The 22,377-nt window shown below is 46.1% G+C and overlaps 1 protein-coding gene across 1 annotated transcript; it reads right to left on the bottom strand.

Annotated features, from left to right (window-relative positions):
- Positions 1-377: 377 nt before the first annotated feature.
- llgl1 (LLGL scribble cell polarity complex component 1) lies at positions 378-21,450 on the bottom strand. Its single transcript, XM_047571809.1, has 22 exons — positions 20,723-21,450; positions 15,771-15,867; positions 15,441-15,601; positions 14,600-14,746; positions 14,294-14,456; positions 12,606-12,790; positions 12,025-12,179; positions 11,598-11,818; positions 10,896-10,963; positions 10,262-10,436; positions 6,831-6,935; positions 6,412-6,748; positions 6,098-6,246; positions 5,176-5,314; positions 4,513-4,805; positions 4,201-4,392; positions 4,040-4,112; positions 3,633-3,747; positions 2,776-2,831; positions 2,337-2,490; positions 2,165-2,247; positions 378-929 (listed from the first exon to the last, which is right to left on the bottom strand). Exons 1-21 carry the CDS (start codon positions 20,938-20,940, stop codon positions 2,169-2,171), a joined length of 3,282 nt encoding a protein of 1,093 aa, XP_047427765.1. The 5' UTR covers positions 20,941-21,450; the 3' UTR covers positions 378-929; positions 2,165-2,168.
- Positions 21,451-22,377: the final 927 nt, after the last annotated feature.

Consider the following 22,377-nt stretch of genomic DNA (forward strand, 5'->3'; position numbering starts at 1 on the left):
TGTGTCATCCATATATAAGTATGGACATAAGTCATAAATATAAATATGAATAATAAATATATTTGTGTTGAGTTGTTCTTTGTTCTGAATGAATGAATGAATGAATGAGCCTGGAGGATGGCGTCAGCTGATTCCAGATTTTCAGTTTTTCAACCACTGATGTGAACTCAGATTATTTTTGTTTAAATTCTAGTTTTAGTTCCTCTGCTGCTTCTAGTTTCTACCCTCCTCCTCCTCCTCCTACTCCTCCTCCTCCTCCATTAACCTAATGGACAGTTATCATTGCTGGAGCTCTAGACAGGACGTCCTGTCTCTGACCTGGTCTGTGTCCATCCTGGGATGAAGCCCAGGAAACTGTTGAGGACTAAAACAAAGACTGAGAGTAAATCATTTTATTAACATTTAGCCCAGAGTCACATCCTCCTCCTCCTCCTCCTCCTACACACAAACAAACAAACTCACGTCTCTGGTCACATGGTTCCTACCTGTGCCGCTACGTTAGTTCTTAAAAGTGTTAAAAGTACTAGTATTACCCAGAATCCTCCACTCCAAAGACACGTCCCTGAGTCCTGAAGGAGACACAGGGTTCCTTTCATCACCTTCATCACCTTCATCACCTTCATCACTTCACTGGAGTCTGATCTCCTCCACCCGGAGTCCTATAAAACGTCTCTGTCCTCCATCATGTCCGAGGAGGAACCGCCACAGAGTCAGAACCTCCAGAACTGTCCTCAGAACCGTCTCCAAAACCTCCTCTAGAACCTCCAGAACCAGAGGGAGTGGTTACAGAAGAAAAGGAAGAAGAAGAAGAGGAAGTAGTTCACAGTTTGTGAAGTCCCCGGCTGAGGCTCCACCGTGGGCTGATGGGAGATGTTTGTGGTCCAGCACTGAAATCAGTCCATCAGGAACACGAGCCACCGCCTCAAGAACTGAAACCACAAGGGACGGAACCAGTTACGAGCGGGACGCGATGTACATGAAACAAGAAGCAGTGGCAGAGAGTTGGTGACTGAAGCCACCAGAGGGCGACAAACACAAGAACCTCTCAGCGTGTTTACATGCACAGTTTAATGGAGTTATGCTTTAAACTCTCCTTTCTGACCACGTCCTTGTCGCAGCGGGGAAAATAAGATAACCGACGGGAACATGTTCTCCTCCTCCACACTAGGGGGCGATATGTGTCTCTTCAGAGGGTTAATACCACGTTAATACAGCTCCTTTCTGGTTGACCTATTACATCATATAATAAACAAGAGTGATTCATGTGTGAGACCAACATTTAAACAACAACCAGACGGAGAATAGTTCAGTTCTCTTATTCTCCTACGTAATGTGGAGCTACTTCTGGTGCAGATAGATGGCGCTATCCCTCAGAAGGCTCTTTTTACCTTCTTCTTCTTCTTCTTCTGCGACCGGCTTTCTTCGATGTTTTTGTTCTGGGGTCACACGCCAGCGCAATTCCAGTCAGATTATCAGGACGTTTCAATCAGACAATGAGAACTTTTAGTCGGAGTAACGTGTTTACATGCGCTTAAGTTCTCCAGTTAGAGTCCGATTAAGGCAATAATTAGTTTTTTTCACGTGCAGGTAAACGCACTAACTGATGCCACCTGGTTATTTTCAGTTGAAACCAGGAACCGTTTTCCTAAAGATTCAAAGAGTTGGTCCTAAAAGGTTCCTAAGGAAGGTTCTGCAGTGAGATGTGCTGAGAGCAGGGAGGAGAACTTTAAGAGGCTTAGAGAGGAGAACATGGTGGAAAGAAGAGGAGGAGAGATATTCTCCTGGAGCAGGAATCCAACCCCTGAGACATTTTACCTGGTTAATACCACATGGATGAAGAGCAACAATGGTTTTAAAGTAGATCTGCTATTTATTTCTCTTCCTGGTCTCTAGAGTCCAGGCGTGGACCCTGGGACCTGGTCTCTAGAGTCCAGGCGTGGACCCTGGGACCTGGTCTCTAGAGTCCAAGCGTGGACCCTGGGACCTGGTCTCTACAGTCCAGGCGTGGACCCTGGGACCTGGTCTCTACAGTCCAGGCGTGGACCCTGGGACCTGGTCTCTAGAGTCCAGGCGTGGACCCTGGGACCTGGTCTCTAGAGTCCAGGCGTGGACCCTGGGACCTGGTCTCTAGAGTCCAGGCGTGGACCCTGGGACCTGGTCTCACCTGTTCAGTTGATGAGGAGTCCCGTGGAGCGTCCGTCCTCCTCCTTGATGTTCTTCAGGTTGTTTTCAGCCTCATCCACCGTCCTGCAGGAGACAGAGGACAGAACCCTTCAGACCAGATCCAGATCCAGATCCAGGTCTGGGGGGGTCAGAAAGGAGCAGAGTGTACGTACGTGAGGAAGTCTCTGACGTCCTCCATGGTCAGTTCTCCAGTCGAGTCCAGGGTGAGGTCCACACAGCTGAGGGGGGAGTCCAGGGGGGAGGACAGGAGGCTGGGGGGGGAGTCCAGGGGGGAGGACAGGAGGCTGGGGGGGTCCTCAGTTTGACCTATGGGGGAGGAAGGAAGAGAGGTCGCGTCTATTCATAAAAGACTCACTGGAAGTGTGTGTGTTAGTGTGTGTGTGTGTGTTGGTGTGTGTTGGTGTGTGTGTGTGTGTTACCCTGGGCCTGGTTCTGGTGTGTGTGTGTTGGTGTGTGTTAGTGTGTGTTAGTGTGTTGGTGTGTGTGTTGGTGTGTTAGTGTGTGTTGGTGTGTGTTACCCTGGGCCTGGTTCTGGTGTGTGTGTGTTGGTGTGTGTGTTAGTGTGTTGGTGTGTGTGTTGGTGTGTGTTACCCTGGGCCTGGTTCTGGTGTGTACCGTTGGTGTGTCTCGTGGTCTTCGTGGTGGAGCTGTAGACACAGAAACAGCAGAGTCATATATCAGAGAGAGTCTGTCCAACCAGGGAACAGAGCGTCTGATCTGTCCCTCTGTGCTGATTGGTTCTGATCTGTCCCTCTACGCTGATTGGTTCTGATCTGTCCCTCTACGCTGATTGGTTCTGATCTGTCCCTCTGTGCTGATTGGTTCTGAGCTGGTCACGTGTTTCATGGGCGCCATGTTGGATCCATCTAACCAATATTCACCCACAGAGAAGTGGCAACAACAGACAATAAAGTTGGATTAAAAGTTAAAATATGCCACAGTGCTCAGCCTACGGCTCCAGCACAGGATCAGGAAAACACGGAGGAAACTCCATCGTTTCCCCAGTGAACAAAAACAGAGAAAGTTATGGAGCAGAAGATTAAAAGGAAGAACCTCAGTACATTATTATGGCTAGCGTGCTAATGCTATAATGCTAATACTAAATAACAGTAAGACTAGTTTAATTTTCACTGCTTCTGAGTATTTATCATTTTAACTTTTAACGGTGATGGATGAACACGGAGGCTGAGGAGAAGGTAAACACAGCTCCATGACTGATGAGGTGATTTTACAGAATCATTTGAGATATTTAAAGGAAGGAGACGCTGGATATTTAAGTGAGGACCTTTTACATATTAATAACATTTATAGGAACGTTAATGGTGGAAATAAGACATTTATTTACACTGTAGAATCAAACCTCTGATGGAGCAAACATGGTTTGAGTTGGACAGACTCTCATATCCGGCTCTGAGAAACACTTTACTGTCTGAACCGGGTCTTGTTACCTGACAGGGGCGGCCTCCAGGGGGCGGTCCAGCTGAATGAAGCAGACCGGTTCCGTCAGGACTTTGGCAGAAAGAGAGAACCTCTGATACTCGGAAGGAGAGACCAGATAGAACCCTGGAGAGACAGAGACCAGAGACACTGTCCTGGTGGAGCTTCTTTAAATCAACGGTTCCTCTCCTCCTCCCCTCTCCTCCTCCTCCCCCCTCCTCCCCTCTCCTCCCCTCTCCTTCTCCTCCTCCTCCTCCCCTCTCCTCCTCCTCCTCCTCCTTCTCCTCCTCCCCCCTCCTCCTCCTCTCCTCCCCTCCTCCTCTCCCCCTCCTCTCCTCCTCCTCCTCCCCTCCTCCTCCTCCTCCTCCTCCTTCTCCTCCTTCTCCTCCTGCTCCTCCTCCCCCCTCCTCCCCCTCACCTTGTCCACTCCTGGTGAAGACACAGGAGGCGATCCCACTGATGTCCTCTTTGCGGATGCAGTCGTACCGGACCTGGACCCAGAGAGACGAGGAGGAGAAGTTAGAAACACTGACCCTGGTTCAGGTTCAGGTTCTGGTTCTGGTTCTGGATCTGGATCACCTGAGGCCTGAGGCCAGGTATGTTGAAGAGGTGCATGTCCCCCAGGTTGGTGAGGCAGACCAGGGTGTTCTCGCTGTAGTCCTCCTGGGAGCTGGATCTGAACTCCACCAGAGAAACCTTCCTGACCCGGCAGCCCTCATGAGCCGTCAGCTTGAACTTGGTCCTCGCACTCACCTTGGGCAGAGAGAACACCTGGGCAGGGAACACGGGTTCTTTAAAGGAACGGTTCCTTTTCATCTCTACACACGACATCATTGACGTTAAATTGTTCCTCCATCTCCAGCTGAGATACAGTAGCCCCCCCCCACCCACCTTCAGCTGCTCCTCGGAGGCGATGAGGACCGAGTGGGCGCTGCTCATATCTGCAGCGATGGCGAGGTCCTGGGACGCCTCGTACGGCTCCGGCAGCGGTTTCCCACGACCGTCCAGGACACAGATGGACACCACGGGAGCTCGGTGCATCAGCTGGATCTCTTTACCCAGGACCGCCTCCACGCTCAGCCCGCCGTCGCTGGCTCCGCCCCCCACGCCGGGCACCTCCAGGGCGTAGGCGTACACGCTGCCGGAGTTGGTCCCGGCCCAGAGCGTGGGGCCGTGGTGAGAACCTGGAGCAGGGACCAGAGTATCAGAGCATCCGTCATCATCCGTCCTGTTCTCTTCTCCGGGATTCATGAAGACGTTTCAGACCCGTTCACACATTCACACCAGATGAACACATTAACTCCACCATTACTGTGTTCATCTGGTCCTTGGATCATCAGACTCTAATGTAGAGTTTATTATCCAGTACAAAGTAGAACCTGGACCACAGGACCAGGTCCCAGGGAGAACTGGTCCCTGAGAGTCTCCCCTCTAACTCCTCTACCTGAACTAGTCCTGACTCTAGAGGACAGAGAACGTCCTGGACCTGTTGGGACTAGCCCAGTAACTCTTGGACCAGGCTCTGGTCTGGCTCAGCTCGGTCCAGGAACCCACCGTCTCTCAGGAAGGTGTCGGCGAAGCAGAGACACCGGACGACTCCGGACAAAGAGTCGTCTGCAGAACGAGGTTCGATCCTCCTCTGTACCGGGGCCACGTCCTCCTGCTCGGCCAGAGCAGCGTTGGCCTCCTGGACCTGAGGGACATTCACAGATACCAGAGATACCAGAGATACCAGAGATACCACAGATACCAGAGTTACACAGATATCACCACAGATATCACAGATACTGCAGATATCACAGATATCACAGATACCAGAGATACCACAGATACCACAGATATCACCACAGATACCAGAGATATCACAGATACCACAGATACCAGAGTTACACAGATATCACCACAGATATCACAGATATCACAGATACCAGAGATATCACCACAGATATCACAGATATCACCACAGATACCACAGATATCACAGATACCAGAGATATCACCACAGATATCACAGATATCACCACAGATACCACAGATACCACAGATACCACAGATACCAGAGATACCACAGATATCACCAGAGATATCACAGATATCAGAGATACCGAGGCCTGATAGTTAGTTGATAGTAGCTTCACAACAGCTACACAACAACAGCTACACAACAGCTACACAACAAGAAAGTTGTTGTGTAGCTGTTGTGTAGCTGTTGTGAAGCTGTTGTATATTGTTGTGTAGCTGTTGTGTAGCTGTTGTGTAGCTGTTGTGAGGCTGTTGTGAAGCTGTTGTATATTGTTGTGAAGCTGTTGTGTAGCTGTTGTGTAGCTGTTGTGAGGCTGTTGTGAAGCTGTTGCATATTGTTGTGAAGCTGTTGTGTAGCTGTTGTGAAGCTGTTGTGAAGCTGTTGTATATTGTTGTGTAGTTATTGTGTAGCTGTTGTGAGGCTGTTGTATATTGTTGTGTAGCTGTTGTGTACCTTGCTGGTGGGGGTACTGACGGCCCGTTTCTTCCCAGATACTCGGCTCTTGCGGATCCGTCTGAAACTCTGTCTCAGAGACTTCTTCAGGGACTTGACTCTGGACAGAGGCCCCTCCATGGCCAGCGAGTCGTTGGGGTGCAGGGTGATTAACAACACGACCATCAGTAAGCGGTGGGTGGGGGGGTTGACATGTTTAATGTGTGAAGTGTTAATAGAGTTTGTGACGTTGACATGTTAAGTGTGTAGCTGTGTAGACCCAGGGGTCTGACGGGGTTTCTGTCCCGAACCCTCTAGGCGACCTCTAAACCTACCGTCCAACAGACGTTTCTTCAGGATTTGACCGGATAGTCCAGTCGAGCCGTGGCTGGTCCAGACAGGACCGATCAGGTCCACTGGCTGCAGGTGCCAGGGTGACGGAGGCCGGAGGACCAGACCACATGTAGACCAGGCCAGACCAGGGGCTAGGAAGCCGGGGCGGCAGACCCAGGGACAGGACCCAGCAGGTACTGAGGCCGGGAGCACCAGACCGGCTAGACCGGGACCCTCCAGCCGTCGAAGGACCCTCCAGAACCTGTCCTGCAGCAGATCCACCACCGACACGTCCACCAGGTGGTCCGAACGCTCGTCACTCAGACCCAGAACCAGCACCTGGAGACAGAAGTCAACCAGCGGACTGTAATCGGGTTCAGACCCCACCTTTCAAACTCACCCCCCCGTCCTCCCCAGTCACCTGCCCCGCGGTCCCAGACACCACCAGCTTGTTGCTGTATTTGCACAGACTGATCTTCTGGATCCCGAGTCTGGGGTCGTCGCTGTACGGGTCGAAGCAGCCAACCTGCAAGACACACAGCACATCAAACCGGCTCTCACACAGGCCTCGGCCCGTTCGGTTCCTGGACAGGAAACAGTAGCCGACTGCAGGACACAGACACTCTAGTCTGCTCTAGTCTACTCTGTTCTACTCTAGTCTGCTCTGTTCTACTTTAGTCTACTCTAGTCTACTCTAGTCTACTCTGTTCTACTCTAGTCTGCTCTGTTCTACTCTAGTCTGCTCTGTTCTACTCTAGTCTGCTCTGTTCTACTTTAGTCTGCTCTCGTCTACTCTGTTCTACTCTAGTCTGCTCTGTTCTACTCTGTTCTACTCTAGTCTACTCTGTTCTACTCTAGTCTACTCTGTTCTACTCTAGTCTACTCTGTTCTACTCTAGTCTACTCTGTTCTACTCTAGTCTACTCTGTTCTACTCTAGTCTACTCTAGTCTACTCTGTTCTACTCTAGTCTACTCTAGTCTACTCTAGTCTACTCTGTTCTACTCTGTTCTACTATAGTCTACTCTAGTCTGCTCTGTTCTACTCTAGTCTGCTCTGTTCTACTCTAGTCTACTCTAGTCTACTCTGTTCTACTCTGTTCTACTCTAGTCTACTCTGTTCTACTCTGTTCTACTCTAGTCTACTCTGTTCTACTTTAGTCTACTCTAGTCTACTCTGTTCTACTCTGTTCTACTCTAGTCTACTCTGTTCTACTTTAGTCTACTCTAGTCTACTCTGTTCTACTCTAGTCTGCTCTGTTCTACTCTGTTCTACTCTGTTCTACTCTAGTCTACTCTGTTCTACTTTAGTCTACTCTAGTCTACTCTAGTCTACTCTGTTCTACTCTGTTCTACTCTAGTCTACTCTGTTCTACTTTAGTCTACTCTAGTCTACTCTGTTCTACTTTAGTCTACTCTAGTCTACTTTAGTCATTACTCTGTTCTACTTTAGTCTGCTCTGTTCTACTCTAGTCTGCTCTGTTCTACTCTAGTCTACTCTGTTCTACTCTAGTCTACTCTGTTCTACTTTAGTCTACTCTGTTCTACTCTGTTCTACTCTGTTCTACTCTAGTCTACTCTGTTCTACTCTAGTCTACTCTGTTCTACTCTGTTCTACTCTGTTCTACTTTAGTCTACTCTAGTCTACTCTGTTCTACTCTAGTCTACTCTGTTCTACTCTAGTCTACTCTGTTCTACTCTAGTCTGCTCTGTTCTACTCTAGTCTGCTCTGTTCTACTTTAGTCTGCTCTCGTCTACTCTGTTCTACTCTGTTCTACTCTAGTCTACTCTGTTCTACTCTAGTCTACTCTGTTCTACTCTGTTCTACTCTAGTCTACTCTGTTCTACTCTAGTCTACTCTGTTCTACTCTAGTCTGCTCTGTTCTACTTTAGTCTACTCTAGTCTACTCTGTTCTACTCTAGTCTGCTCTGTTCTACTTTAGTCTACTCTGTTCTACTCTAGTCTGCTCTGTTCTACTCTAGTCTACTCTAGTCTACTCTGTTCTACTCTAGTCTACTCTAGTCTACTCTAGTCTACTCTGTTCTACTCTGTTCTACTCTAGTCTACTCTGTTCTACTCTAGTCTGCTCTGTTCTACTCTAGTCTACTCTGTTCTACTCTGTTCTACTCTGTTCTACTCTAGTCTACTCTGGTCTACTCTGTTCTACTCTAGTCTCTGTCTACTCTAGTTCTACTCTGTTCACTCTAGTCTACTCTGTTACTCTAGTATTTCTCTATCTGCTCTCTAGTTCTACCTGTTCTACTCAGTTACTCTGTTCTATCTAGTCTACTGTTTACTCTGACTCTGAGTTTCTCTAGTCTATTTTAATCTACTACTCTGCTCTAGTGCTCTGTTCTCAGCTTATGTACCAGGAAGGAGCAGCTCTCGTTGGCTGGATTCCTGCTCCGTCCAATCATTCAGTGTTTGGAGAATATCTCTCCTCCTCTTCTTTCCACCATGTTCTCCTCTCTAAGCCTCTTAAAGTTCTCCTCCCTGCTCTCAGCACATCTCACTGCAGAACCTTCTTCAGGAACCTTTCCTCTCTACCTCCATCTAGGAACAACTCTGAGAAAACACCAGGGTTCTAGTTGAATGTTCTGGGCGTCTGTCCTGTAGGAGCAGCTCTTTGAGTCTTTAGGAATACGGGTTCTGAACACGTTTCATCCAGATCATCCTGATTTAAGGCCATGGATGTTTGCTTTAAACCAGACGCTTTAGTCGAGTGTATCTACGACGAACAAGAAGCTTTTACTTCTAAAACCTTCTGAATATTTGGTCTGAAACTCTTTCCTCCTCCTCTCACACATGCTCGGTGAACATTAATCTCTCCCTCTCTCTGGAGGAATTCAGACTCTCTGATGGGAGGCTGTGTCTCGATAAAACAACGAGTAGTGGAAGTCGGTCACAGAGAGGGAGTGGGCTGAGGTTCAGGTCTGGTTTTCATTACAGAGGAGAAAAAAGGGAAACGCTCCTCATCCCATGTGAGGCTGCATTCCTGAACATGCAGCTCTGTTACCACAGGATCCACCAGGAAACGCTGAGGGCTGAATAATGTGCAGAGGAGGAGGAGGAGGAGGAGGAGGAGGAGGAGGAGGGAGAGAAACTCCTCGTCTATGTCTTCTCTGAATGTTCATCCAAAACCAAACTGGATCAGTTCATTTAGAACCCCTGTCCTCTACGTTCTTATCTACTACTGGTCATGTAGCTCTGGGCTACTCCTGTGTAGCATGTTAGCTGCATGCTAGCTGCATGCTAACCCTCCTCCTCCATCTTCTTGTGGAGCTCCATGAACTACATGTGTAGTCCTGGTCTCATTGACCTGCCCAGGATTCCTCTCATACCCTCAAAGGTCCTGGATCATCATCACATTCTACATCTGGTATCTACTCAGGAAGATGGAGCCCTACATATGAGCTGGTTCTAGTTCTGGTTCTGCTTCTGGTCCTTGTTCTCGTTCTCGTTCTTGTTCTTGTTCTCGTTCTTGTTCTTGTTCTCGTTCTTGTTCTCGTTCTTGTTCTGGTCCTAGTCCTGGTTCTGGTTCCTTCCTGTTAAAGGAAGTTCTTCCTTCCTGCTGCTCTGGAGGGTTCAGACCAGATTTTGCGGAGCGTCCTGAGACAGTTTGTGTTGTTGATGCTTTATAAATAAAACTGATTTGAAGTGAACTGAACCAGGAAGAATAAAGATTCCATATATAATAATGAACAACATGGAGGCATCTGCTGCTGGAAGCTGAGCTGTGGTTCAGCTGGATAAAGGAGGGGAACACCATTAAAGAGTTGAAGGCCAAACACATGAAACCCATCAGGATCCAGATGTGAAGCTCCAGGAGAAAGAGGCAGAGTTTAACTCCTCACCTTCCTGAAGGGAGGCCATTCGTCCTCCTGCTGCAGGTCGGGGTCGTCGCTAGGGTCCCGGGGGTCGTCGCTAGGGTCACAGTCGGTGTGGAAGACGTTGGCTGTGCTGAGTTTGTAGACGGGAGTCAGGGCGACACCGGACGCGTCCCAGAAACGCACCGTCCCGTCCTCATGTCTGAAAACACACAACCACACACACACACACACACACATGATCTGACGGCTCTGAGCTAACAGGCTAACGCTAGCTTAGGAGGTTAGAACCAGATAACAGTTAAACGTCTACTTCTAATTTTTGTATCCAGACCCAGATGAATCAACCACCACAATAACTTCATGTGGCAATAAAAGACAAATGTGAATGTGACCGACTGTCTGTCTCAGTCTGTTGTGGGTTGTTGTGACACTGACTGTCTCAGTCTGTTGTGGGTTGTTGTGACACTGCCTGTCTGAGTCTGCTTTTATAAACGTCTATTGTGTGATTTGTGAGGCCTTAAATTCTTCTGTGTTTGTGTTGCTGCTCTGGGACTACAACTGAAACTTAACATTTGTGCTAAGTCCAGCTCATTTTGATGTGTGTTAGTGTGTGTGTTTGTTAGTGTGTGTGTGTGTGTGTGTAAGTGTGTGCAGATACCCCGTCAGCAGCAGCTCTTGTAGTTTGGGTGGAGCAGCCAGATTCCTTCCTCCACATATCGGCCAACTCTGCAGAGACAGACGAGACAGTTCAGCTGTGAGGGCCTGATTCACTAAGATCACAAATAGGGGCTGCTAAATGCTAAATGCTAAATGCTAAATGGCTAAATTGTGTGTGCAGCCTGATAGATTACGCTTGGTGATCTACGGTTTCGCACATAACTGACAACAGGTGCAAACATGGTGGAGGCTGCTCTATTTAAACGTTTAAATGAGGATTTAACCAGAGAGAACGTGGGAGAACAGACTGGACGAAAGCACTAAATGAATCTGAAGCCGTGGAACTGGAGGCAAATAAACACTTAGGCAAAGACATGTGAACATAACCAGGAGAAAGGCAACATGGGAGGATATCTGAGACAAGACGACATCAGAGGAAGAACAGAGGAAAGAACGTCTCCTAATAAAACTCAGCAAAATGTAGAAATCACTTATTATAGTTACAGCTTTGATTCACTGGACTTTAAATACGTGATGAGACTTTGGAATAAATCCTGCTTCTCTACACACATACTACTACTATTACTACTATTACTACTACTAATTACTACCACTTCTACTCTACACACATCCTACCACCACTACCACCACAGGTGGTGAAGTGAAGGTGTGCGGACTCAGAGAACAGGGGGTTCTGACGGACCCTGGTGGTGGTCTGGCCGCCCTGCTGGGCTCTGCCGGCCTGGACCAGCCTCTCCCAGAGCTTTGAGGGGACGCTGGAGATGTGGCAGGAGCAGGTGATGGCTGAGGAGTGGAGAGGAGCCAGGTAAGGAGTGGGCATCGTGGGCCAGCCGGGGGTCAGCAGGTCCACCACCACCAGCTCCTCCTCCAGCAGCACCACCACCGCAGACGGCTCATCGAACTCTGTGAGGAGGACAGGGAGGAGGTCATCCACCCGTTCACCTGTTCATCCGTTCATCTGTTCAACCATCCATCCATCCGTTCATCTGTTCAACCATCCATCCATCCATCCATCCATTCACCCATCCATCCATCTGTTCATCTGTTCAACCATCCATCCATTCATCCGTCTATCTATTCATCTGTTCATCCATCCATCCCTCCTCCACCTGTCTCTGTGTTGATGCTGTGGATGGTGAAGAAGTCGATGACTCTGGAGGTGAAGTCCAGGGTAACGTGCTCCTTGTCCTGTTGGATGGTCAGACAGTGGCGGTCGCCATAGCTGGCTCTGGGCATCCCTCCACTGTACAGCAGCACCGGAGCCCTGCATACAATAAAATAAAATAAAATAAAATAAAATAAAATAAAATAAAATATCTACAGCAGCACCGGAGCCCTGAATACAATAAAATAAAATAAAGTAAAATAAAATAAAATAAAATAAAATAAAATAAAATAAAATAAAATAAAATATCTACAGCAGCACCGGAGCCTTGAATACAATAAAATAAAATACTATAAAATAAAATAATATAAGATAAAATAAAATATCTACAGCAGCACCGAAGCCCTGAATAAAATAAAATAAAATAAAATAAAATATGCCATGTTGGGGGCCATGTTGGCCAGATTGGGGCCTGTTGGCCAATTGGACCAAGTTGGGCCATGTTGGGCATGATGTCAGACTCACCTGACCTGGTTGTCTCACAGATCTTACAATGGCTTTAGAACGACCTGAATCACAAAACACATCGTCATCTCTGTACCAGTCTCAAGAACCCTCCTCAGACAGTTCTCACCGTAGGGGATTGTGGAGGACGCCGCCTGGTGGTTGTAGGTGTTGCCATTGGTAACCGTCCACACCGAGTAGCCGCCGTCACTATGGGAACAGACAAAAAGGTTCCCAGATCGTTCCCAGACCAGGCTCTCCAGCTGCTGTAGTTTCATCAAAACATCACAACAGGGCAACATGAGAAGCTTTAGAACACTAGAACACGAGACCATTAGAACACTAGAACATTAGAACACTAGAACATTAGACCATTAGAACACTAGATCATTACAACACTAAAACATTAGACCATTGGAACACTTTACCACTATAACACTATAACACTAGAACACTGGACTATTAGAACACAAGACCATTACAACATCAGACCATTAGAACATCAAACCATTAGACCAGAACATAAGCTTTAGAACACTAGACCATTATAACATCAGACCATTAGACCATTAGAACACTAGACCATTAGAACACCAGAACATTAGACCATTAGAACACTAGACTATTAGAACACTAGACTATTAGAACACTAGACCATTAGAACACTACAACACTAGATCATTAGAACACCAGAACATTAGACCATTCAAAGACTAGAGTATTAAACACTAGACCATTAGAGCACTATAACACTAGACCATTAGAACACCAGACTATTAGAACAGTAGTCCATTAGAACAGTATACCAATAGAACACTAGACCATTAGAACACTATACCACTACAACACTAGAACGCTAGACCATTACAACATCAGATCATTAGAACACTAGACCATTAGAACATTAGACCATTAGAACACTAAAACACTAGACCATTGGAACACTATACCACTATAAAACTAGAACACTAGACCATTAGAACACGAGACCATTACAACATCAGACCATTAGAACACTAGAAAACTAGAACACTAGACCATTAGAACACTAGACCATTACAACATCAGACCATTAGAACACTAGACTATTAGAACAATAGACCATTAGAACACTAGAACACCAGACCACTGGAACATTATAACAGTAGACCATTATAACATTAGACAATTAGATCATTCAAACACTAGACCATTAGAACACCAGAACATGAGAAGCTTTAGAACAGTAGACCATTAGAACATTAGACTATTAGAACACTAGACCATTAGAACACCAGACCATTAGAACAGTATACCACCAGAACACTATAACACTAGATCATTAGAACACTATACCACTAGGACACTATAATACTAGAACACTAGACCATTACAACATCAGACCATTAGAACACTATAACACTAGATCATTAGAACACCAGACTATTGGAACACTAGACCATTAGAACACTGTAACACTAGAACACTAGACCATGAGTACACTAGAATACTAGACCATTAGAACAATATAACACTAGACCATTAGATCATTCAGACACTAGACTATTATAACACCAGAACATGAGAAGCTTTAGAGCACTAGACCATTAGAACAACAGAACATCAGAACACTAGACCATTAGAACACCAGAACATGAGAAGCTTTAGAACACTAGACCATTAGAACATTAGACTATTAGAACATTAGACCATTAAAACACCAGAACATTAGAGAACTAGGACATGAGAACATGGGAAGCTTTAGAACTGTAGAACATGAGAACATGTACCTGCTTCCCCAGGAACATCTGTTCAGCTCGCCGGTGCTTCAGGTCCCAGAGAACCACCAGACCTCGGCTGTAGCCAATCAGAACCCTCCCTGGCTGCTGAGGATGTTCCTGCAGAGCCTCCACCGGCCCCAGAGACTTCCCACACCTGTACTCATCTGGAAGACTGGGCGTAACAGAACATGACCCGGTACCATCACCACCACGGGGAACCCAGAGGATAAATGAGCAGGAGCTAATGCTAATGCTAACGCTGATGTGGACAATCAGCTGATTAATTGGATTAATTAATTTGGGGTGGAGTCTCACCTCTGTGTGATCTGATCCTGGAGCAGCGTGTGGTCGTCCTTCAACAAGAGGCGGGGCATCTCCAGGAAGTAGACTCCTCCCCCTTCTGTCCCCACGCACAGGAGGTCACATGACCTCATCAGGAGGAGGACAGTGACCCGGGAGGCGCTGAGAGAACCGAAGACAAGTTAGGTACCTCAAACGCACCGTAGAGATTCCTGAACCCTGAACGCCCGTAGAGTATCTGACCTGAACGCCCGTAGATTCGTCCTGAAGCCGTAGAGATCCTGAACCCTGAAGCCGTAGAGATTCTGCTGCATAGAGATTCGAACCTGAACGCCGTTGAGATTACCTGTCTGAAACGCACCGTAGAGATTCCTGAACCCTGAACGCCCGTAGAGATTCCTGTTCCCTGAACGCCCCGTAGTGATTCCCGTTCCCTGAATGCCCCGTAGAGATTCCTGAACCCTGAACGCCCCGTAGTGATTCCCGTTCCCTGAACGCCCCGTAGTGATTCCCGTTCCCTGAATTCCCCGTAGAGATTCCTGAACCCTGAACGCCCCGTAGAGATTCCTGAACCCTGAACGCCCCGTAGAGATTCCTGAACCCTGAACGCCCCGTAGAGATTCCTGTTCCCTGAACGCCCCGTAGAGATTCCTGAACCCTGAACGCCCCGTAGAGATTCCTGAACCCTGAACGCCCCGTAGTGATTCCCGTTCCCTGAACGCCCCGTAGTGATTCCCGTTCCCTGAATGCCCCGTAGTGATTCCCGTTCCCTGAATGCCCCGTAGAGATTCCTGAACCCTGAACGCCACGTAGAGATTCCTGAACCCTGAACGCCCCGTAGAGATTAGAGATGTACCTGCAGCTCTCGATGCCGGGCCTCCCTGGGAGGCTGTAGGTCTCCGCCTCCTGCAGCGAGACCACGTCCTCTTTCCTGGCCCCGCCCACCTCCCTGGAAGGCGTGGCCACCAGTTCCCACAGGTGGATGGTGTTGTCATCCAGCAGGGACAGCAGACGCCCCTAATATCACACATTCACTCATTCATTGGTTCATTCAGGATCTGACCTGCATCCAGGAACTGTGAGTACAGCACAGACTCTGGACCGGATTCAGATGAGCTCCAACATGTGAGCCAACGGTTTGGCACCATAGACTCTACCCAGAATGCACCTGTCCTACTCCACTCACCTGTCCAGGCAGGAAGTGGATCTGAGTGACAGCCGTGGGGTCTCGGTGTCGTCCTGTGAACTCCACACCAGGAGCTCCATATCTGAGAGGACGTCGTCAAGGAAACATCGAACCAGTGACAACTACTTCCTGATCGGTTTCCATGGAGATCACATCTAATGATGTCATCAGATACGATGCGTTTACATCAAAGGAGGAAGAGGAGGGAGGAGGAGGAGGAGGAGCCAGTTTAATAAACCTTTCCTCTTCCTCTTTCCTTCCTCCTCCTCCTCTTCCTCTTCCTCCTTCCTTCCTCTTCCTCCTCCTCTTCCTCCTTCCTTCCTCCTCCTCCTCCTCTTCCTCATCTTCTTCCTCCCTCCCTCCCTCCTCCTCCTCCTCCTCCTCCTCCTCTTCCTCCTCCTCCTCTCTCCTCCTCTTCCTTCCCTCCTCCTCCTCCTCCTCCTCCTCTTCTTCCTCTTCCTCCTTCCTCCTTCCTCCTTCCTCTTCCTCCTCTTCCTCCTCCTCCTTCCTCCCTTCCTTCCTCCCTCCCTCCCTCCCTCCTCCTCTTCACTGAGTCATACAAAGCCTCGGTGTAATTGCCCAGTGATGCAGAGACAGAGCGTTAACGAGGATAAAGAGATTTCACGGTCTGAATACAGACAAACACAGGCCATTGTCCTCCACGAGGACAGAGCAGGACGGACAGGACGGACAGGACTAGATACAGAGCTCACTATTAGCCTGTCGCCAGGCTGATTAGTTCAGTCATGAACGCTGCTACGTTCACGTGAAGATCGCCCTCTGGTGGTGTGTTCTTGTCTTTACCTGGTTCTAACGATGGACGGATGGAACCCGGCGCTAGTTTACTGGGAACCCTCTGCACTTTAACGCTAAGAGAGACTGGACGGACCAACAGGATGCATCCTGGTTGATCTATACCTCATTTATTTAGAACTTTATTGGAAAACAGCTGTTTATATAAGTTGGTTTATGAAAACAAAGTCTAAAAGTAGAATGGATTATGGCCCATACATGAAATTAAGATGTAAGTGTGTTGCACTTTTTATTCCTAACACCAGGTGGAGCTACAGACTTGAACGAAGCAGCATATCTACAAAGCTCAGGGTCAGTCGGAAAAGAAGAAACACAAGATTGTAATATTCATCGATTATCGGTGGATAAATGAACATATCGTCATAGAAACCAGACGGTGACTTCATTAAACAATGTCTCCCATTTTATTCCTATTTAAACTGACTATCGACGGATCACTTTTAAAAATGTCTCATTCATCTTTTATTGAGTCAGTTCTAACTTTGTGGTGATTTTCTGGTCCAGGAACCGTAGCGTCACTAATAAAAATCAGCTGTATCTTCAAACTCTGCAGCATCTTGATGATGTTCATTCAGAGGTCAAAGGTCACCTCAGCTAAAACACATCACCCTCTGGATGCTGAGGTTCCTAAAAGGTTCGGGTTCTAAATTAGCTGTGGACGTGTCTGTGGGCTACATATATGGTCAAGATCACTCGCCTGATTTATTCATTTATTCCTTCAGTCTATGTAATGTCATCGAATCTAATTACAGATGAATAAATTAAATAAATTAAAATTCATGACAATTTTTAACAAACATTAGTTGATGTGTTAACAAACCCAATAATTTTACTGTTTAACATCCAGATCCTGTTTCTTTCCTCACCATCCTAAGAAGCAAGAAGAGAGAGTGACCCTCCAACGTTTTTGTCAAAAATAAAGTGGAAATCCATTAAGGGAGAGCTGCCCTCAGGGAAAAAAGGGTTACGGGTCCGAACCTTTGCAGAATACCAACGTTGTGGGGACGTATTGAGGGTAAGAACCGGTTCAGACCTAGTTTTAGGGCAAAGGGGGTCTGGGAGGGGCTTTATGTCAATGGATGACCTGTTTTGGCTCTGACCGATGGTCGCGATGATCCGAGCTGCTTCAGTCTGCAGCCACTGCTCATCCAAATGAGCTGGTCGCCTTGGAAACCGCTTGAAAAGCTCCTTTTATTAAGACTCGGCAACAAAGCTCTCACACACAGAGAGGGAGACTGGGGAGGAGGGTTAAACCAGGGCAGCATTCCTCTCCAGGAGATCTCCCCGAGCCCCAGAAACCAGCAACACCATCACTCAGTCAGGACTATTAATCTATCAAGCTGCTATCAATTCAGTCAGGATTATTAATCTATAAAGCTGCTATCGATTCAGTCAGGATTATTAATCTATAAAACTGCTATCGATTCAGTCAGGATTATTAATCTATGGCTCTGCTATCGATTCAGTCAGGATTATTAATCTATGGATCTGTTATTGATTCAGTCAGGATTATTAATTTATTAATCTATAAATCTGTTATCGATTCAGTCAGGATTATTAATCTATGGCTCTGTTATCGATTCAGTCAGGATTATTAATCTATAAATCTGTTATGGATTCAGGATTATTAATGTATTGCTCTGTTATCGATTCAGTCAGGATTATTAATCTATAAATCTGTTATCGATTCAGTCAGGATTATTAATCTATAAATCTGTGATTGATTCAGGATTATTAATCTATAAATCTGTGATTGATTCAGGATTATTAATCTATTGCTCTGTTATAGATTCACTCATTATATCCTCCCTAAAGTTTATCCGCTCTCTCCCTGGATTATTAACGTCTATGCTCTCTCTGAATTCGTAGGATTTAATGTTAATGTGCTCTGATCAGATCTAGTACAGGATTTATTAGACTATCAGAATAACCTGTTATGGATTTATTATATTAATTATTTGCTATTTTATCGTTTCAGCAGTGTATTATTGAATTTTAGCTCTGTGTATCGATTCATCATATTTTAAATTTTAATTGTTATCGAAACCAGAATTAACTCTAAAAGGATAGCTCTGTTATCATTCAGTCAGGATGATTAACTATAAAACTGGTTATGATTAGTAGATTTTTAGATGATAAATTGATTATGGATTAGGATATGAATGATGTTGTTATGAAGTCGAGAAGTATTAATTGATGAAATTGTGAGATACATTCAGGATTATTGATCGATGCATACTGTTTGGGTCAGGCCAGACACTGGCTATAAACTGTTTAAGTTCAGGATATAACTATAAATCTGTGATTAAATTCAGGTATAGAGCTCATCCATCAGTCAGATATTAATCATAAATCTTATCGATTCATCAGATATTAATCTATAATCTGTGATTATCAATTATTAATCTATAAATCTGTGATTAATTCAGGATTATTAATATTCTCTTTCATTCAAACACCCTCTATTCATCCCTCCCTCACCCTCCATTTATCTCACCCCCCCATCCCCAGTCCATCCATGTACCAGTCCTCTCTCATCTCTGAACTCTGATTCCACTGTATGAATTCGGCCCATCACCATAACATTATCCATGGTCATCGTCTCACACTCAACCTGGATCCAACTAAACCTATTTACTTTTACTTATATTAATTAATTCTATCTTATTAACCGTTCCATCATCTATCTATGCAGTCAACATGCATAACTGTGACCATAACTGTCTTAAGCCATATCTATCCATTTAATTCGAACCCACCCAATCCAGAATACCTTGAATCTAAAAGACACCTTTCCCATTTCATACTTCCAGTCATCAAGAATTCCACTAAATCAAATACATCCTCCTCCATCATCATATCCATCCATAACATCATCATCATCATCATCAGATGAAACCATGCATCAACTGATAGATCATGATCAAGATCATATCTACGCTCCTTCTTCATCCATCCATGCACTCCCATCGTCCAAGGCCAGAGCCACGGGCGCATGGGAAACCATGTCCATACCTAGTCAATCAAACCATAATCACATTCATATGAACCATCCATCTCACCACCAGTCCATCATCCATCCATCCATCCATCCAATCAACATCCATCCATCATCACATCCATCCATCCATCCATCCATCCATCCATCCATCCATCCATCCAACATCCATCCATCCATCCATCCATCCATCCATCCATCCATCCATCCATCCATCCATCCATCCAACCACACATCCATCCATCCAACCATCCAACCATCCATCCGTCCATCCACCCATCCATCCAAACATCCAACCATCCATCCAAACATCCAACCATCCAACCATCCAACCATCCATCCAACCATCCATCCATCCATCCATCCATCCATCCATCCATCCAACCATCCAACCATCCATCCGTCCATCCATCCATCCACCATCCATCCAATCAACCCTCCAACCTCCATCCATCCATCCATCCAGTCAAAAAACGACAAGTAAACAAGTTCAGGTTTTAGCAGAAAAAAACTTTAGATGAACTTAGATTCACATGTTAAAGATGAAACTTTCACCTCATTAATCCTTTATATGGATAGAAAACACATTTACTTGACTCTGTTAAGTCAGAGGAAAGTATCGATAATAAATTCAGATTTTCTTCCAACACAAAGTAAAAGATTAACTCAACCAGCAGCAAAGCAAATAGAATCATGAGTCCACACAGGTCAAACTCTAGGACGACGTCCCTACAGGGGACAGGCTCTCTTTATGGGGACATCCCTAGTTATAAAATTAATTTAAATTTAAATCAGATAACTGACAACTGATGAACTAGTGAACTTTAATCAATCATTCAACTAAAATTATTCACTTTCTTGACAGATCAGCACCAGAGAACTCAACTAACCAACCAACTAGCTAGTTAGCTAGCTAGCTAACTGGACCTGGGAACAGTTATCAGGTCCATCAGCTGATCAGAGACAAACACTTCAATTAATCAATCAACCAACTGCCTCCATCAATCAACCAATCAGCGAGTTCCTCCTGCAGCTGCTGATCGATACGTGTGATCAGACTTTGATGCTGAAACCTGACACCGTCCTCCAGGATCGATACAGGCAGCGTCAATCAATCACTGATAATCGATCAGCTGATCACATCTGAATCGATCTGGTGCATAAAGACAAACCCGTAGTTTGGAGTGAACGGGGAGGAGGGGGAGGAGGAGGAGAGGAGAGAGGAGCAGCGGAGCCTCCCTCCCCGCCTCCAGCCTCCTCTCGTCCCGTTACTTTTACCTTGTTGAAAGCGAACAGCTCCTGCTTGGTCTTCTCTCTCTGCGGGTCCGCTCCCTGCCGACGGAACCTGAACTTCATCATCTTGGAGCGGGGCAGGAGGGCAGGAGGGCAGGAGGGCAGGAGGGCAGGAGGAGTCCGGACCGGGGCACGGAGAGAGGACGACGAGGCGGAGAGGGACGACGCTACGCTTAAAGCTAGCGGACTAGCCCGCGGAGGCTCTCTGACCGCAGCCCCCCTCCCTCTTCCGGGTTCACACGGACCCCCGTTACCCTTCAGCCAATCACAGTCATGGACCCCCGTTTCCCCTCAACCAATGAGAGCCGAGGAGTCTGCGCTCAGACACGCCCATCCGCAGAGAGAGGCTTGTTTTGTAGTGCGGGTTACACCGACGGGACGTCCGAACACACCGCGCCCGTAAAGAGGAGGCAAGCGGCGAGTCCAGAACACAAAACGAAACACACCCTAATAAAAAGAAAAATAACAAGTAAACAAGTTCACGTTTTAACGGAAAACTTTAAGTGAACTTTACATTCACACTTTAAAGATAAAGGTCATTAAGTTTCACTCATTATCCTTCATATGGATAGAAAATACATTTACTGATGTATAGTTTTGCTCATAGGATTTTGTACAATATTTTATACTAGATACTATTATTTTAATTGCATGTTAATCTTTTATTTTTGTTTTATTTTCTCTTTATTTTTACTTGTAGTTCTCAGTTTTGACCAATAAACTCTGTCTAAGACTAATTTTACTTTAAAAATTAGTTTAAACCTTTTAAAAAAATTAACATTTTAATTCTCTGACATTAATTTTATTTTATTTTAATTTCAGGTACCACTGTTTACTTTCTATTAAACGTCCTCTTTGGAAATGAATACATCAATGTGTCTGTGAAGGTTCTCAGTCATCCAGGTCATGGTAATCCAAAAAAACGTTGAATAAGGTCAGCTGGACTTGTAGAATTTCTTGAAGACATTTCGCCACTCATCCGAGTAGCTTCTTCAGTTCTGATAAACTAGTGGGAAATTGAGGTTTAAATAGGAAAAACTCTGTGGGTAACACCCACCAGAAACTTGCTTGACCAGAAACTGGGGTCACTAATTACCATAATGGCTGATACTTACCTGTCCTTGAATGGGGGGAACTGTGTGCCTAGGCTACTTATCCTATGAATAGAGCTCTAACGAGGCTATTGTCCATGGGAACCTGGAGGCTCAATGTGTGAATGTTGTTGAAACTTCTTGGGGACAGAAGTCAAAACTGAATTATAAATAGTTGGTAAATTAAATCTCAGTCCACCTCCTCTGTTTAGAGAAGGTTTCTCCATTTTGACATAGATGGCTTCCTTAACTCCTCTCTCAAACCATCTGTCCTCTCTGGCCAGGACTTTGACGTTGTTATCCTCAAAGGAGTGTCCTTTGTCCTTCAGGTGGAGGTGGACTGCTGAGTCATTTCCTGATGAGCTGGCTCTCCTGTGTTGGGCCATGCGCTTGTGTATGGGTTGTTTGGTTT

Source organism: Mugil cephalus, chromosome 20, assembly GCF_022458985.1.
Source record: "Mugil cephalus isolate CIBA_MC_2020 chromosome 20, CIBA_Mcephalus_1.1, whole genome shotgun sequence".
In the NCBI taxonomy this organism is placed as follows: Eukaryota; Metazoa; Chordata; class Actinopteri; order Mugiliformes; family Mugilidae; genus Mugil; species Mugil cephalus.

What these genes read in the sequence shown, in the direction of transcription:
- llgl1 (XM_047571809.1), bottom strand. Translation starts at nt 20,940, where the DNA reads ATGATGAAGTTCAGGTTCCGTCGGCAGGGAGCGGACCCGCAGAGAGAG. An exon ending in CAAGAGCTGCTGCTGACGGG is followed by an intron (nt 10,437 to 10,895) that starts GTATCTGCACAC and finishes GTGTGTTTTCAG; the next exon opens with ACATGAGGACGGGACGGTGC. An exon ending in TACCTGGCCTCAGGCCTCAG is followed by an intron (nt 4,113 to 4,200) that starts GTGATCCAGATC and finishes CTCTGGGTCCAG; the next exon opens with GTCCGGTACGACTGCATCCG.